Source organism: Mobula birostris, chromosome 4, assembly GCF_030028105.1.
Source record: "Mobula birostris isolate sMobBir1 chromosome 4, sMobBir1.hap1, whole genome shotgun sequence".
Taxonomy (NCBI): Eukaryota; Metazoa; Chordata; class Chondrichthyes; order Myliobatiformes; family Myliobatidae; genus Mobula; species Mobula birostris.
Genome location: NC_092373.1, coordinates 24,284,002 through 24,302,874, shown reverse-complemented (window position 1 = coordinate 24,302,874; position 18,873 = coordinate 24,284,002). Strand labels below are relative to the sequence as shown.

Here is an 18,873-nt window from a genome sequence, read left to right as displayed (position 1 = left end):
GCTGACTATGAAAATAACTTTGTACAGATTTGGAATAAACACTATAATTTATTTTAATTCTGTGGTTTGCCATTTCATGCTTTTAACTGCAGGTTCACCAGGAATGCTTACATTTGTGGAATGTATATTTAAAGGTAATTTAAAAGTTATACTAAGTAACTCAAGCTCTACTTTTTTGACAAGCAGATTTTTTTGTTTCATTTGTCAAGGATGATTGCTTTTGCTTTTTTTGGCATTGAAAGGTGCGATCAGTATAGACCTGAGTGCCAGTCTTTTCATCCTATCAGAGTGTCCTTGATGGAGATTAAACGGCAAAATAGTACTGTGACCTTCAAAAGAGACACGTAATAAATGGGTACATTTTAGAGAGGGGTTAACTTTTGCAAGCTGAAATGAATACTGAGATAATTGAATGAGGTACCTTTCTTTTGAGTCACTGCAGTATGGATGATGCACAACAATTACTTGGGGCAATGGCAACAGCACCTTCCAAAGCCACCACCTCTATCCTCAAGTGTCAGTAAGTACATGAAATTGCTCGACTTCATACCAAAGGAGAACAGTCATTTGCAACGTTTAGTCATAGATTCCAGGACCATGTTGCCAAATGAGCATTCTTTCCAATTCAAGCCTCTGTGATCTCAAATGCCTTATCAACTTGAATTTATTCCCCAATGTGCAGCAAGTTATCATTTTACTGAATAAGTTCAGCAGATTTTGTATCTTACTTTTTTCTGAATGGTTTTGTATTTTACTTTTTCTGAATGGTGTTCAAAGCTTTGTGCCAATTTACAAGAGACATGCACCTACAGCAAGCATTGACCAAATGCAAGTTCAAGAGAAGGAAACTTTACTCAGCAAATATATAGTGGAACAAAAATGCAAACATCTTGGGAGTTATTATGCTGCGGATCACTATAAAATAGCAGGAAAATATGGTTCAAAAGTACCAGAAGGAACTTAGTTAGGATTCTAAACCATCAAATATGCTGTCCAATGATACTAAAGAAATAAAAGGCAGAGAAAATAATGAGAATTAGTTTAAGTAGTATTTCAATACCAGGCCATTCAGTAGAGATGAATATTTTGCTCTTTTGTTGGCCAGATATCCAGAAGGAGATTTACGTCAAACCTTGGCCAATTTGTTAGAATAGTTCAGATATGCTTCAGATTATTGGTCAGACACAGTGAGGGAAGTGCTTGTATTGTCACAGACTAAACTACTTGACATAGTGTCTGGGTTCGCTACAGCACAGCTCCACAAACCTCCTTCGCAAATGACACAATGTAAAACGTTTTTCCAGTTTTTGAAACACCCAGGAAATTATGTAGGCTAACTTTACCCATCACTAAATAATATAACAAGATCATCACGATCTGCGTGGTTTTGCATCTCCTCCTTCAATAATCGGACTTTCTGTCCTCCGCCAATTGAGTGTGGTATATTTCCTCCACGCCACTCTTCCCCGGCACCAAGTACCTACACACAAGGAAGAAACCATCGTAAGTTTTTTTAACTGGGAAAACAGGCCTCAATTTTAATTTCCTGACTTTGGGAAAAGGCTGGTGGGACCGAACCTGAAGAATCATAGAACGTCATAGAATTTTAAAACCAGGCCTCTTTGGGCACACTTTGATGCTAATCATCAAGTGCTCACTTACACAAATTCCTACACCAAGTCCATTTTATCTGCCACTCCCTCCCCAGCACCCATTCACCCTAGAAGCAGTTTACAGTTGCCAAGAACCCACCAACATGCATCTCTCTGGGATGTGGGAGGACACATGCCACAGGGAGAATGTGCAAGCTGAAAATCAGGTCTGAACAGTACTAGTTGCCATACCACTATGACATCCTAAAGGGGAAAAGGGGCAAGAACAGCAATGAGGAAACCAACTCAATTCCTGGCCATTCCTACCATTCTAATTGCAGCCTACTGCCCCCAAGAGGGCATCAATCTGTTAGGTGTGGCTTCAACATTAGTGGTGGCTCCACATCTGTGAACTTTGCTAAGCACTTTCCTTGGCAGTAAGCTCCACCCAATAGAAGAACTTTACTGTCGTTGCTCAAGATGAGATTGTGGTGCTACTTCAGTTTGCAAAACATACTTACAATGCATGCAGTATGGCTTAAATTATATAAAATATTCCCAAATTTACGTGCAATAAGTGATTTTGATAGTCCATAATCCTCAAAGGCCCCTGGCAAGCTGGGGTGCATCATTACTCAGCTACTCAACAGCCTTCAGGAAGAAGCTGTTTTTCAATCTTACTGTCTTGGCTAAGATGTTTCTTCATCTCCTACCAGAAGGCAGGAGATTGAACAGACAGTGTCTGGAATAGGATGGATCTTTATTGACGCTACAGGCATGCCATAAGCCTCAGGTTAAAGGGATTACTGCAGGTCACAACTCCAAGTACACATCCAAGTATTTTTCAAATATAGTGAGATATACTGCATTTATCCATTATTCAAGGAGAGTTTCAAGCTCTATGTCGTCAAGACTAGAAGTATTTTACTTAGGAGCCTTCAATCTTCTCACCAAGTACTTGAAATCTCTATCCTGATTCTTGTACGAGATGGACTCGTGACCTTGCAATCTTCTTCATGATGAACTTGCACCTATTGTTTAGCAGCAGTGCCCTTTGTAGTTGTCACACATTATTCTGCATTGTTAGTTTTACTTCATTCCAGGTCAATGACCTGCTCTGTATGAACACTATGGAAGACAAGCTTTTCACTGTATCTTAGTACATGTGACAATACTAAACTAATTCTTCTGCTAAGGGAGATAGAGTAACGAGAAGGACCAATCACACTTAACTGTTTTCTCAATTTATTCTGCTTCAAAGCATCCACTCTTTCCTCTCATTGTTTTGGGAACAACTCCCTCCACATCCTGTCCAGAGCAATTACAAATTTTACTGTAACCAGAATTCCATGACCAAAACTATATGTGTAATTCAAACTGCAGTCTAGTTAGCGTTGCACGCGGTTCCAGCAGAATCTCCTACTCTTGCATGTATGCTTCAGCTAATTAAAGGGAAAAGAATCATATGTGTCTTTTTAACTGCCTTATCAAACTCGAAGGAGTAGCTCTTTTCTTGTGTGGGCAGGTGGCCAAGTAGTTAAGGCATTGGACTAGCAACCTGAAAGTCGCGAGTTTGAGCCCCAGCTGAGGGAACGTGTTGCGTCCTTGAGCAAGGCACTTAATCACACATTGCTCTGCTTTATCAAGCTGTATGGGTCCTAATGCCCTTCCCTTGGACAACATCGGTGGCGTGGAGAGAGGAGACTTGCAGCATGGGCAACTGCTGGTCTTCCGTACAACCTTGCCCAGGCCTGCGCCCTGGAGAGTGAAGACTTTCCAGGCGCAGATCCATGGTCTCGCAAGACTAATGGATACCTTTACTTTATCAAACTTCAGGACTGAAGAATATATACTCTCAGGTCCCTGTTTCCTACTCCATATTCTTCCATTTATTGTATATTCCCTTTGCTTTCCTCACACTTTCCTGGATTGAATGCCATTTGACACTTTCTTGCTCAATTCATATCCTGTTATCTAAAGTTTCCATCTCATTATCAAACATGGAGCCAATGTATCATCCAATAATCTGCCTAGGATACTTCCTATAATTAAAGCCGATTCATTAAATGTTGACCTCGAATAGCAATAGACCTTGTTCTGAACCCAATGGAACCACACTGTCTTCTCATCTCAAAACACATTTCATCCATTACTCTTTACCTTCTGCCACTGAGCACATTGGTGATCCATTCTGCCAATATACTTTGGATTCTATATGCTTTTGCATTTTACGATGTAGAAGTCCATCAAAAGCCTTGTTGAAATCATGTTGACAATCTCAAACACAATTCTCTCATCCATTTCTTCCTCGAGACTTAATCAAGTTAGTTAGATAAGACCTCCCCTTAGTAAACTCATGCTGTTTGTCAATGATTAATTGGTCTTTCTAAATGAAGGCCCATAACCATCCCTGAAACTGATTCAAATAAATTTGGCCATCAATATCAAGCTAACTGGCTTCAAGTTAATTATTCCGCTTCTCTCACATGCTTTTTCTTTAAAAAAAAAGATATAATGTTAGCAATTCTTAATCACCATTCCTCCAGCCAGGAAGGTTTGGAAAATGATGGCTGGGGTCTCTTCAATTTCCTTCCTTGCTTTCTGTTTCAAAAGACATAGGATATGCATCATCTAATTACCCAATTTTCAAAAATGATAAACCCAATGATTACACTATCCAATATCCAATATAACATTGATACCATCTCCTACTCTGTTGAGACAGTGAACAAATATTCCTGTGGAATTCTGTCTACACATAGGTTACCTTTCAGTCCCCAACGGTCCCCTCTTTCCTGCAATATCTCTTGCTCTTTTTTTATAATTCTAAAGCGCCTTTGGTTCCTTTTTTGATTATACCTTGCAGTACTTTTTCATGAGTTCTCCTTGCTTTCTTTAATTGCCTTTTATTTTCAACCCTAATTTTCTACAACCTTCTTGGTCTTCTTCAATATTGAACTTGTGGTGTCCAACCTACCTTGACTGTGTAGTTGAGATGCTTCGCAGTCTGCATAAAGCGTTTGAAGCCATCGGTTTCTTGGGTTGCTACTGTAAGTACGAGGAGATTCTCTGAAATGAAAAAATTCAAGAGATGACACATAGAGTGGGAGCTCGAGTAATTAAAAAAAAGTGCAGCTTCTGAAGATCAAGCCACTAATCAACACCTGATCAAAGTGTACTCAGCACTAGAAATGCAGGCTACCGGTGAAATATTTCATCCAAGAAGGTTTCACATAAAGCCCATAAGACCATAATACAAAGGAGCAGAAGTAGGCCATTCGGCCCATCGAGTCTGCTCCGCCACTTTATCATGAGCTGATCCATTTTCTTCTATTTAATCCCACTCTCCTGCCTTCTCACCATAACCTTTGACGCCCTGGCTACTCAGATACCGATCAATCTCTGCCTTAAATACACCCAATGGTGTATAAAGTGAATGTAATAAAATTGTGAATCTATTCTCCCACGAACCCCCTCTCCAAACTCACACAGATAGTGCAGCAACAACCACTTCATTATGGTTTCACATCACACACAAAGCTCAACCACTTACAATTTCCAGATCAAAGATGGAAGAAGATATCCCCCACTGTGGCTCTCGGGGAGTGGAGAGAGGGGCAGGTCCGTAAGACAATTTTGCTCCACGAACAACCATGGCGATTGCTGCTTACTCACAAGATAATGAGATCTTAACAGCACAATGCTGTTAAGCATTAAGTATTTGGGCTCTCACGACCAGACTATGTAACAGTTTCTTCCCCCAAGTCATCAGGTTCCTCAAAACCCAGAGCTTGGACTGACACCAACCTACTGCCCTCTACTGTGCCTATTGTCTTGTTTATTATGCATTGTAATGTCTGCACTGTTTTGTGCACTTTATGCAGTCCTGGGTAGGTCTGTAGTCTAGTGTAGTTTTGTGTTGTTTTACGTGGTTCAGTGTAGTTTTTGTATTGTTCATGTAGCACAACGGTCCTGAAAAACATGGTCTCGTTTTTACTGTGTACTGTACCAGCAGTTATGGTCAAAATTACAATAAAAAGTGGCATGGCGTGGCTCGGCTTGGCTAGACTGGAATCTCCGTCAACTCAACCCTTTACTTCCCTTCCATTCTTCTTGTCTATTCCCAACTGCACCAGTCTCTCAATATTGTTGCTACTCTCACCCGAGGCTCAGGCCCCAACCCCCAAGTACACCTTTGATCTCCAAATCTTTCCCCTTCCACTCCCTGCCCCACCAACAACCCACCAGAGTGACAGTCCCACCCTGGGCCATTCCCTGCACCCTAGTTGTGAACTTCACTCTACCCTGCCTCATCTACTGAAACTCCCCACATTATAAACCTTCTTCATTCCTCATGCCAAGACAACCATGGCAGAAGCTCTGATCAGGCCCACAGCTACCAGCCATCTTGACACCCATTCCTCTGGAAGCAATTCTTTGGAACATGGGAGGGTACAGGAGCATCCAAGGGGAACTTACACATTCACAGGGAGGATTGGTAAACCCTACACAGGCAGCAAGAGAGCAAAAGGAAAAACTGCAGATACTGGGAATCGAAAACAAAAATGCAGGAAGTGCTACAAATATTCAGCAAGTCAAGTGTAGGAAGTGAAAAAAATAAGAGTAAAGGTCAGGACTAAAGGTCATTGGAGCACAGAGGCAACAACACATAAGCTCCACTCTTAAAACATTCTAATAAAATATTATGCTGATTCATCTGCGTCACAAAACCTTCAAAAACAACTCACACGAAAAAGCTAAAAAAAAAAGTACGCAAAAAATGCAAAACAATTTTGACACAATGTAACATCTTGCTGACACATTCCTGCACAGCCAATTGCTCTCATACATGTGTCCTGATGAAGGGTCTCAGCCCAAAACATCGACTGTTTATTTACCCCCATAGATACTGCATGACCTGCTGAGTTCTGCCAGAATTTTGTGTGTGCGTGCGTGTTGCTCACACCAATATTTCCAAGAATGAGACGTGGATCACTGCATTCTCACCTCAAGAGGCAGCAAATCAGGGCACAAAAGAAGGTACATTCTAGGCACTGAAGGAGTTCAGGTGCATCAGGGGAGTGATTTTATGTATATGAAGTTAAACAGTACTTTTTTTTTGAGAAACAGATGCGGTTGTCCTGATCAATGGCTAATCCTCAATTCACAGTACATAGCACATCACGCAAACTACCTGCTCAATGTCACGTTGCAGCTTACAGGTGCTAGACAGGCGCAAACTGGCTGCAGTGATTCCTGCCCTGGAGCAGCAAGTTCTGCAATGCAGAATAGCAGAGAGTTGAGAGAGGCACAGCAATTCTCTAGCAACTTAATGAATAATTGTGCCACCAGAGAGTATACAGTGTAGTCCATTGTACAACAAAAACCCTTCAGTGCTGGTTAAGCCTATTTACATCCTTGTTTAATTTGCAGATTTATGAACATTAAGTTCCAATGTCACCACCGGTAACTTTGCAGGAGAGGAATACTGTAAGGTTGTTCACCATTGTTCTCCAAGAGAACCACAACCTTGTCGTTGGGTTTGGAGTCTTGTGTGCCTCAATGACCTGTAGAGCAAAGTTGGCTGGAGTCAAGACTTTATGCTTTGGCTCTTGGTAGGGTCACCCATGCCAAACAGGTCAAAGGGTGGAAGACTGACTAAGAGTGGTCCGCCAGGTTCATAGGTTCAGCTCAGGGCTAACAACCCGGACTGGTAAAACAAAGTTGTTACGCAAACAGCAACAAAGAGTCCTTCCACATCTGAGTGCAACGGTATTCCTGAGTCTCCACCCAGGAAGTGCATGACTGATAGTAGTGAAAACTGAGAGGAGGCTACTGTCACAATGAAGGAAACCCTGAACATCACCAGAGACGGAGGACCTTCATTGCTGCCCTACAGCCAGTGGCTTAATGGACAGCAAGTACGTTATCTTATTATAAATATCTAAACATTGAGTACCACACTGTTACTTGCAGATGGTCTGTTATGCCATGTTTGATTTTAATAAATGTTTTTATGCCATGTCCCATCCTTAGCAATAATATAATTAAACGATCCATCAGATGCATGCTCAGTAAGTCAGTAATTCCATGTGGTACTCAATGTTTAGATATTTACAATAAGATAACGATTAAACTGATCACAGTGAATAATCAAATTTCATGTATTAAATTTAGTTCCCTATGTGCCTTGATATTAAACCTGGATAACCTGGCAGATACAAGATTTACATTGCATGATCAGCCCCTCTAGTCAACAAATTCAAACAATTATAGCGATACAACAGGTGTAACCCTTTACTGTACTCTTCAATGTGAAAACACCTATCAATTGTTTTGCTTTATTAATGCTGCAAATGTAAAAATTGGGACTGTCTGTTTGAAGACATCAAGTTAATTGCTTATTCCCCTTCATGAAAGCAGGGCTCCTCCAGCAATTTGAGTTGCTCAAGATTTCCAGTATCTGCAGAACCTCTTGCAGATTCTGTTTGCATTGTACATACGAATGAACAGAAATCTAAATGAAGTGTCGTTAAAATTTCTTTGAAAATCTCCATTAAAATTAGTGCTAGATTTCACATCCAATGCGCTAAAAGCAGGAGGCTGAAAGCAAGGCAGGAGTATTTCTGCAAAGTGGAACTTGGTCTGAACAAAATGTTGCTGGCGTCCCTACTTGAGAAATTGACTGTGCTGACACAAAGACTAAAAGTGAAGCTGCAAATGCCAGAAACTAAACATTTCATTACAGCATCATCCCTGTGGAGTTTTGCCAACAAAACTATTCTTGTAAATTCAGATTTACAATTTCTTCATTGTGCATTTAACCTTTACAGAATTTATTTGTAAAGGCAAATATTATTTGTGATTAGGTAAAATCTTCAAGATGAATGAGATCTTGCAAGATCAAGACCATGGTACCTTCAGAAAACACATTACAGAGATCCGACGTTAATTACAGAGAGTGGGGTTTGCGGATGAGAAAAGTGAATCTCATATCCTAGCAGAGTACACTGACAGGTTATTCTGCAGCATATTTGGCTGGTATAATGCGCAGGCAGGTAATATATCTAATTGATGTATTGAATGACAAGATTGCACAAAAACACTCGTTATGTTTTAAAGCCATCATAAGGTCAAACCAATATTTATTTTTCAACACTTCTTGTACATGGTAACCTTGTTTAAAGTTGGAGAATGTATCTTTGCATTTCTTAAGACTGCCCAAATACAGCTTTCACATTTCTTACTTTTACTACACTGGTTCAGTACACGCTCCTGCAAGCAATCCCATAACACTAGATAGCGTGACACTATTACTGTTTGGGGCACTCTGGAGTTCAATTCTGATGCCGTCCGTAACGAGATTATATATTCTCCTTGGGAATGCATGGGTTTCCTCCCACAGTCCAAACATATCCCAGTTAGCCAGTTGTGAAGCTTTGATAGGAGGTAGAAATGAGCACTGCATGGTAAGGGACCGTTGAGGTTGATGGCAGTGGATAGAAGACCTCCAGAGTTGATGAGGTTGGTGACGATGTGGGAGACAATGGCCTGATGGTCCTGACTGGGGTCGTTCTCAAGGGGTAGATAAGAGGTGGTGTCTGAGGGCTGCCACCTGGCCTCAGTAAGGTAGGGATTAGTGTACCACACTACAACAGCACTTGTTTGTCTGGTGGTTGGGCAGAGAGGTTGGGCTCGGTGCAGAGAAAGTGGAGGGCAATAGGTTCAGAGAGATCAAGGATCAAAGATTAGAGAGGAGTGCTGAAGTTGAACCAGATTATGTCTTGTTGACAATTATAGATGAAAAAGAGCAAGCAGAAAACCAGAGCAGGGTGTCCAAGAAGAGTAGAAGGGTTGGAGTTATCGGTGCAGGGTGGGGAATTCTTGCCAAAGAAGTGAGCTGGGAGAAGGAGGCGACGGAAGAGCTCAGAGAAACAGCGGGCTGAGAGCTGAGATGTGGGCGAAAGGGAATAAAGGTATGCCTCTTGCTGAGGACAGAACTTCCTGCTTCAGAGAGGGGAAGGTCAGAAGGAATGTTAAAAACACGGCGAGAATTAAAGCTGGGATCAGAGAGAGGAGGAGAGTTGGTGGCATCAGAGCAGGGGACAGTAGGGTTGGAGGAAGATGGAGGCTCTGAGAACCCGAAAGGTGATGGGGAGCCTGAGACACCTGTGTTTGGAGAGCAGTGGTGGGGAAAGGGGAGCTCAGGGTGGAGCAGCAATGAGGAAGTTCTCGGCCTGGAAGTGGAGGCTGCCGAGGTGGGGGCTAGAGCCTGCAAAACCTGCAGTCTGAAGGCAGCCGAGTCGGTGGAACTGGAGCTGACGATGGTGGGATCTGTAGCCTGAAGCTAACTGGTCCTTGATGGGAGACTCATCAAGAAGATTAAGGTGCATGGGATCAATGGTGTATTGGCATTTTGGATTCAGAACTGCCCATAGAAGACAGAGGGTAGTGCTTGAAGTGACGTATTCTAGCTGGAGGTCAGCGATTAGTGATGTTCCACAGGGGTCTGTACTGGGAACTCTGGTGTTTATGACGTATGTAAATGACCAGGATGAAAATGCGATGGGTGAGTTACTAAGTTTGCATATGATACGAAGATTGGTGGTGTAGTGGACAGTGTAGATGATTGACAAAGGATACAGTGGGATATAAAGCAATTACAGATATGGGCAGAGAAATGGCAGATGATGTTTAATGTGACGTGCTGCTCCTTGATAGGTCAAATGTAAAGATACAGTACACTGTTAAGCGCTAGACTCTTAATAGTGCTGATGAGCAGAGGGAACTTGGAGTCCAAGTTCATAGCTCCCTGAAAGAGGCTACACAGGTTGATTGAGTGGTTAAGAAGGCATTTGGCATGCTTGTCTTTATTAGTCGAGGCACTGAGTTCAAAAATATGGAAGTTATGTTGTAGTTTTATAAAACTTTAGTTAGGTTGCATCTGAAGTACTGCATACAATTCCGGTTGCCCCATTATAGGATGTAGATGCTCTGGAGAGGATGCAGATGATGTTTACCAGGATACTGCCTGAATTAGAGGACATGTGCTATAACAAGAGTTTGGACAAACTTGGGTTGCTTTCTTTGGTGTGGCAGAGGCTAAGGGGAGATATGATAGAGATTTATAAGATTATGAGGGGCACAGATTGAGTAGACAGATAGCATCCTTTTTTTTAAACCAGGGTTGAACTGTCTAATAACAAAGGGCATGCATTTAAGATGAGGAGAGTAATTTCAAAAGAGATGCAAGGAGCAAGCTTTTTTTATATAGCAAAAGGTGGGTTCCTGAAATGCAGCGGTCCCCAACCACCATGCTGCGGAGCGGTAACGGGCTGTAAAGCATGTTGCTACCGAGCTGCGAGGAAACGATATGATTTGGCGATATCGGTCAGCTGCACCTTTCCTCATTCCCTGTCACGCCCACTGTTGAGCTTGAACGCACGCGAGGTCATTACGCATGTGAGGTCATTACCCGCGCATCATCCGTGTCAACACAGGAAGATGATCAGCTCCTCGAGCTTGCAAATGACGGCGGGCTGAAAAGTTTGTTTGACCTAACATCTCTGCCGGCATTCTGGATCAAAGTCAAGGCTAAATATCCTGAGACAGCCACAAAAGCACTGAAAACGTTGCTTCCATTTCCAACATCATATTGCTGTGAAGCGGAATTTTCTGCAATGAATGCAACGAAAACTTAATTGTGAAATAAACTGGACATAAGGAAGCCCCTTCGAGTATCGCTGTCTCCCATCACCCCTCGATAGGACCGTCTCGTTGCATGGAAACAAGCCCACTGATTCAGCGATATTGGTCTGTCTGTTGCAATGATTTTATATGTTCATACGGGGAAAATACGCGCTGTGTGTTTAATACCCAAACGTTACTTAAAATGTTATGATGGTATTGACTTGTAAGTGACTTATACAGTAATTGATTTATCACTATATTCATGCAAGGAAAATATGCGCTGTGTGTTTAATATTAAATTCGTTAGATAAACCCTTTTAGAAACGAAATTGAGTGTATTAGCCACTAAAAAGTGACTTATAGTTGACTGATCTTCTATATTCCGGTCGTGATTAACACCCCGACCCCCCGAAACAGAATTGCCAAAAACGATTTGTAGAAAAAAAATCGGCATGTACACGCATGCGCACGCAGGTGCCCGTGCAAGGCTTCATGGTAATTGTAGTCTTCTCAGGGTAAACACAACGTATTTGACTGCTACTCTTGTCCGTTGGCAACCCTACCCCACCCCCGGGTCGGTCGGTCTGCGATGCAAAAAAGGTTGGGGACCCCTGCTGTAATGCACTGGCTGGGGTGGTGATACAGGCAATTACACGATGGACTTTTAAGAAATAGTTAGATAAGCACATGAATGTGAAGAAAAAAGAAGGATATGGACATTGTGTAGGCATAAGGGATTAGTTCAGTTGCCTATCTGATCACTAACTTATTTAATTTGGCAGAACATTAGGGGCTGAAGGGCCTGTTTCTGTGTTATACTGTTCTATGTTCTACACTACTGTGCAAAAGTCTTCGGCACATGTATGTAACAAGGCTGCCTAAGACTTTTGCACGAGACTGTATTTGTCAACATGGAGTGGAGACGAAGTTGTAAATCTGGCAGGAGTAAAGGATATTGGGAATGGTGAGGGTGGAGTGCAACAGGAGGGGTGTGGTTCAGGTAGCACAGAAGAAGTGCCAGGGCTGGATGTGGCATGGGTGCTTATATACTTTATCACATGGTGTGAGAAGAATTATCTGCAGCTTAATGTGAAAAAGACTAAGGAGCTGGTGGTAGACCTGAGGAGAGCTAAGGTACCGGTGACCCCTGTTTCCATCCAGGGGGTCAGTGTGGACATGGTGGAGGATTACAAATACCTGGGGATACAAATTGACAATAAACTGGACTGGTCTGAGAGCACTGAGGCTGTCTACAAGAAGGGTCAGAGCCGTCTCTATTTCCTGAGGAGACTGAGGTCCTTTAACATCTGCCGGACGATACTGAGGATGTTCTACGAGTCTGTGGAGGCCAGTGCGATCATGTTTGCTGTTGTGTGCTGGGGCAGCAGGCTGAGGGTAGCAGACACCAACAGTATCAACAAACTCATTCGTAAGGCCAGTGATGTTGTGGGGATGGAACTGGATTCTCTGACGGTGGTGTCTGAAAAGAGGATGCTGTCCAAGTTGCATGCCATCTTGGACAATGTCTCCCGGCCACTACATAATGTACTGGTTGGGCACAGGAGTACATTCAGCCAGAGACTCATTCCACCGAGATGCAACACAGAGCGTCATAGGAAGTCATTCCTGCCTGTGACCATCAAACTTTACAACTCTTCCCTTGGAGGGTCAGACACCCTAAGCCAAAAGGTTGGTCCTGGACTTATTTCCTGGCATAATTTACATATTACTATTTAACTATTTATCATTTTATTACTATTTAATTATTTATGGTGCAACTGTAACAAAAACCAATTTCCCCCGGGATCAATAAAGTATGACTATGACTATGAGACATCAAGGAAGGTCATTAGATTCCAAACATTTTGTTTATTGATCATTACAGAATGTCTCTCTGATGCTTCCCACTCCCTCCTCTGTCCCTTCCTCTTTTCCCAACCATGATTTCCCTCTTCCTGCCCCCTTCCCACTTTCAGTCAACAATACAGACCCACATCAGGATCAGGTTTATCATCACTCACATATGAAATCTGTTTTTTTTTTTGCGGTAGCAGTACGGTGCAATACACAAAATTACTGCAGTACTGTTGCAAAAGTTTGAGGCACCTTAGCAAGATATGTGTACCCCACATTTTTGCACAGTACCAAATGTTGTAATTTATCAGATATACCATAGAACACCGGAAAAAAATTGCCCCACATCCCCTTTATACAGATCAATTTGTTGCAATTGTCCACTGAGGTAGTACAAGGTAAAACAGTGACAGAGCAGAATGAAGGGCTACATTTACAGGGAAAGGGCGGTGTAGGGAGACAATAAGTTGCAATCATAATTAGGTAGATTGGGATCAAAAATCATTATCGCACCATGGGCTCATTCAACAGTCTTATAAAACCAAGGCAAAAGCTGTTCTTGAGCCTGATGACACATGCTTACGCAGCTTCTGTATCTCCTGCCTGGTGGTGGTGGTGGTGGTGGGTGGTAGAGAACAGAGGATGTCTGTGGTGGGTGAAGTTTGATTATGCTGGCAGCATTACCAAGACAGATGGAGATATAGAAACAGTCTATGAGAGGAGGCTGGATTCATAGATACATAGAATAGTACGGCACAGTACAGGCCCTTCGGCCCACATTGTTGTGCCAACCCTCAAACCCTGCCTCCCATATAACCACCCACCTTAAATTCCTCCATATAGCTGTCTAGTAGTGTCTTAAATTTCACGAGTGTAACTGCCTCCACCACTGACTCAGGCAGTGCATTCCATGCACCAACCACTCTCTGAGTAAAAATCCTTCCTCTAATATCCCCCTTGAACTTCCCATCCCTTATCTTAAAGCCACTTCCCCTTGTATTGAGCAGTGGTGCCCTGGGGAAGAAGCGCTGGCTATCCACGCTATCTATTCCTCTTAATATCTTGTATACCTCTATCATGTCTCCTCTCATCCTCCTTCTCTCCAAAGAGTAAAGCCCTAGCTCCCTTAATCTCTGATCATAATCCATATTCCATGATACACTGAGCTGTGTTCACACCCTTTCCATGGGAGAAGAATGGGAAGGAGGTGGAAGATCGGGCCAGGCGTTGCACATGTCCCATTGTTCTGACTCCCCTGAATGCAGGTTGACTTGTTATTTCTGGATGAATCATTTACTCAGATGTTAAGACTCCCGACCAGCTAGAGGACTCAGAAAATGGTGGAAGCACTCAGCAGACTGTGCAGGCGACACTAGCCTGATATGTTAACTGTCAAGGGATGTTGCACGACCTGCACAGTGTGTTCTGATGTTAGCTCAGCACTAAGTTAATGTATCTGTAGTATCTGTCCTCCAGCAACTTTGTTCAGACTGCAACACACCTACCAAGCAGCTTACTTCTGGGATGTGGAAGGAAAACAGAGCACCTGAAGGAAGCCCATGTGGCCGCAGGGAAATCATGCAAACTTGACACGGACAACATCCAAAATAAGGACTGAACCCATGTGTCTGATTTGTGATGGAATCACTACGTTACGGGTCTCATTGCAGGTCAAGCAGCACCCATAGAAAGAAAAGCAGGGTCGGTATCTCAGGTCTCATCAGAACTCAAAAGATTTCAGATCTCCAGCGCCTGTAGTTGCTTTCAGCGAAATTTCTTTCGTCTTTTCACAGTTACTTTAAATTGATTTACTTGGACGCACTAGATAAAACAATTTCCACCTCCCACTATTTCCCAAGTAAAAAGGCTTCATAGTTTTAGAATCTTCTACTATCTCTATTCTTTATGGATACAGAAGAAATGAGTATCTTAAGCCGTGTCTCATAACTAGTTCCCCATCTCTCACCCTGGTCAATCTCTTCTCAATGCTTTAATGCTCATTCTATAATTAGGTGGCTAAAATCGATGCTGCACTTGAATTGTGCCCCAAAGGATGTGTTATGTTCCAAACTAATTGATCATTACTCTTTTACTGAACAGTGATGGCCAGCTCTATAAAACCCAGATGCTATTGCTTCTTTTTATGGGGCTTTACCTAAGCCATTTTAGGAGATTACATACTTGAAACCCTGTAGCATTTTATTTAGCAGTGACCAGAAGTAACCTCTGAGGCTGACATAGGATGCTAGTAGTGGCATACTCATCTGGAAAGTGGGAAAAAATGTGAACATAATAGAACAGTGAATGGAAAAAGTAAGAGATAATGATTTCATTTTACACATGGGTCAGCCCTCTGCAAAGATTAATGAGAGATCATTATATAATATAAATTTTGTTTGCAACAATAAACTGATCTGATCCACAAGAACTCCTGTACCCAAATAAAGTGGCCACTGATTTTATTTTTGGTCTTCTGCTGCTGTAGCTCAACCCCTTCAAAGGTCTGAGATGCTCTTCTGCACACCACTGTTGTACTGCGTAGTTATTTGAGTTACTGTCACTTTTCTGTCCTCTTGAACCAATCAGGCTGTTCTTCTCTGACCTCTCTCAAGGTGTTTTCGCCCATAAATCTGCAGCTCACTTGATTTTTCTTTGCCTTTCACACCATTCTCCAGAAACCATAAAGCATGCTAAGTGTGAAAATTGAAGTAGATTAGCAGTTTCTGAGATACTCATACCACCCCATCTGGCACCAACAATCATTCCACAGACAAAGTCACTTAAATCACATTTCTTCCCCATTCTGATGTTTGTTCTGAACAAATGAACTTCTTGACCATGTCTGCATGCTTTTATGCATTGAGTTGCCGCCAAGTAATTGGCTGATTACATATTTGCAACCTGGCGTGCAGGTGTACCCAATAAAGTGGAACAGTGTATTTTGCAAACACTAACGCAAAGATCCAACAACTATCACTTTTTTGATTATTTTCTAAACAGCATTTCATTTCTGGTTTGCAAGGATCTTTCTGCATTTTACTTGTACAATACATTTGTTTAAAAGAGCCATGTTGTAACATTTAGAACGGGAGACTGCCTTATGGACAGAATGTTATTTTGATCCAATGATTGCAATAGAACAGCATAAATCACTTTTGAAATATGTCACACTGTTAGTGGTCACAACCATTTTAGCACTTAAGTTCTCCTTTCTCCATAGCAGCTAATACTTTCTTGGTACTTTTATGCACATTCAGCACTCTGATGCTGAATCTGATGGGAAGGTGACATATCTCGGACGCACCAGCAGATCACCCCCCCCCCCCCCCCCCCACACACACACACACAGTGACTTTTCTCAATCCAAGTCTCGTCTAGCCACTATACGGGATTGTGGAACATCAGGGCAAAATAATTTGGATACTGCTGCTCTAAAGATAATGAAGGAAATTACAAATAAGTCAATTAGTTAAGGTATTAGTTGAAATAAATATAAATGTTTCTAGTGTTGTCTAAAAATTTTTTTGAAACCAAAATGCTTTCACTATCTTCCTGAGATAAACTGAACAGCAGCAGTCTGCCAACATTTCACGTCCTCTGAACTGGATACAAATAGCCCATTGAGGAAAGTTTCCTTTCCAGACAGTGGTCCATTTTCTTCCTTGCACAAGTAAACAAACGCACCTCTCAGACAGACCACAGTCACCAGTGCTCTGTGAAAGGAATCTAAAGGAACCGCAGACCTGTCCAAATATGCGTTCATTCGGACTAACTTTCCTGCAGAATCCTTCCCTCCATCACACATGAATAAACATTCCATTTTCCATCTGTCACCACTCAAGCTGGGGAAAAACAACATATGTCCATGGAAACTGCCTTTAGTGTACAGTATTGAGACTGAGACAGCTATAATCCAAAGAGGAGGAAAATGAAGACAATTATAGAACAGAAGGATGCTATAACCACTCCCAGCGTGATACTGAGAGATGCATGGCTTAACCTGAGGTCTGGTTGCTGTTGACCTCCATTAGGTCTGTTGTCTCAGATGTGTGACACGCATTCAGGCAATTTTAAAAGAGCACATGTGCCTCCCCAAAAGGTCAACCAAATAAAGCTTCTCAGGACTATCAATCAGACTGAAGCGTTGAACAACAGATGATAAATTGGAAAACTAAATTTGGAGGAAAGGACAGGGGAAGAAAAAAAATATGCAAGTACAAGGCACAGCCACAGGTTTATTCTATAACTTTAAAATGTCGCTTTCAATAATGGATTCTTACACATTAGTTACTTTTGTCTTATCAGGAAAAGTATTTTAACATAACAAAATTATATATTATAAAGATGGGGTAAAACGTGTTACCGTCCGTTTAAATAGAAAGCAGTTGTGAATTTTACTAGAAAGGTATTCAGAGTTTTATCAACGTTAACAGTTTAGCTGCTTTCCATCTTCGGGATATGGGAAGAAAGCAGGAAGGGGGTTCTAAATCTTTATTTATTGAGATACAGCACACAGTAGGCCCTTCTAGGCCTTCACGCCGTGCTGCGCAGCAACCCGATGTTAAGCCTAGCCTAATCGTGGGACAATTTATAATGACCAATTGACCTACTAACCGGTACATCTTTGGATCCGGAGCACCAGAAGGAAACGCATGTGGTCACGGAGAGAGCATATAAGCTCCTTACAGACAACAGTGGGAATTGAACCCAGGTCACCGAAACTGCAAGGCATTGTGCTAACCACTATGCTATGGTGCTGCCCCATTTGAGGCAGCTGGAAAAAACAAATGGTCTACTCATTCATATTCTGCATGTTTCAATGATCTGTATGGATTTGACAGCAAGATTTCACCAAAGAACTAGTGGGTGTGCAGAGGATGTTTCCTTGGGTGGGGGTATCTAGAACCAGAGGGCACAGCCTCAAAGTTGAGGGGCAGACATATCGGGTTGAATGAGATCTAGGATAAGCTATGATGAAATGACTGAATGGCCTAACACTGCTCCTATGTCCAATGGTCAAAAGCAAGCAAAACTGATGCATCTAGATCCATTTCAATGCATCTAGGGTAAGACGAATCCACCTAGGCTACATCCAAGTGAACCTCCAAGAGGACCACAACATCAGTCGTGGCTTGGAGGCTTGTGTGCCTCAATGACCCGGAGAGCTACGTTGGTTGGAGTCAGGGCTTTAGGCATTAGCTCTTGGCAGGTCAAAGAGTAGAAGACAGACTAAGAGTGGCCCACCAGTCCTCCAGGTTCAGGGGTTCAGCTCAGGCCAAACAACACTCACTGGTGAAACGGAACCGGTTCAGAAACAGCAATGAAGGACCTTCCACGTCTGAGTGTGACGGTATTTCTGAGGGTCCGCCCAGGACTTACAAAAGTGAAAACCAACAAGAAGCTACGGACATGATGGAAGGAAGGACCTTCACTGCTGCCCTAACACCAGTGGTGTGTCAGGTAGGAGGTAAGTACATTCAAGTGAAGGACAATGTGCAGCTGATCATCACATCAACAATGCTCATCAACCCAAGGGTAAAGGACACACACAGATTTAGTACAGAGATTTTACTTCAATTGTGCTTATTTTAGTACAAACAAATATTCAACATCAAATAAACATGATGAACAAAAGAGAGGAAGGAGCAATTCTGCAGAGTAGGTACAATCTGGGGAATGCTGCAGCCATCCATGAGCAGCTCCAGCTGACACAAGATCAATCTCACCATCAAACAAA

The 18,873-nt window shown here is 42.3% G+C and overlaps 1 protein-coding gene across 2 annotated transcripts in view; it reads right to left on the bottom strand.

Annotated features, from left to right (window-relative positions):
- The window catches only part of plod2 (procollagen-lysine, 2-oxoglutarate 5-dioxygenase 2), a 237,205-nt gene that overhangs the window by 145,635 nt on the left and 72,697 nt on the right, over positions 1-18,873 (bottom strand). For both annotated transcript variants that reach the window (XM_072255013.1, XM_072255014.1), the window contains exons 2-3: positions 4,570-4,661; positions 1,344-1,480 (exon numbers count right to left, since the gene is read on the bottom strand). In XM_072255013.1, coding sequence (XP_072111114.1) covers positions 1,344-1,480; positions 4,570-4,661 — 229 coding nt within the window. The remainder of the gene's footprint in view (positions 1-1,343; positions 1,481-4,569; positions 4,662-18,873) is intronic.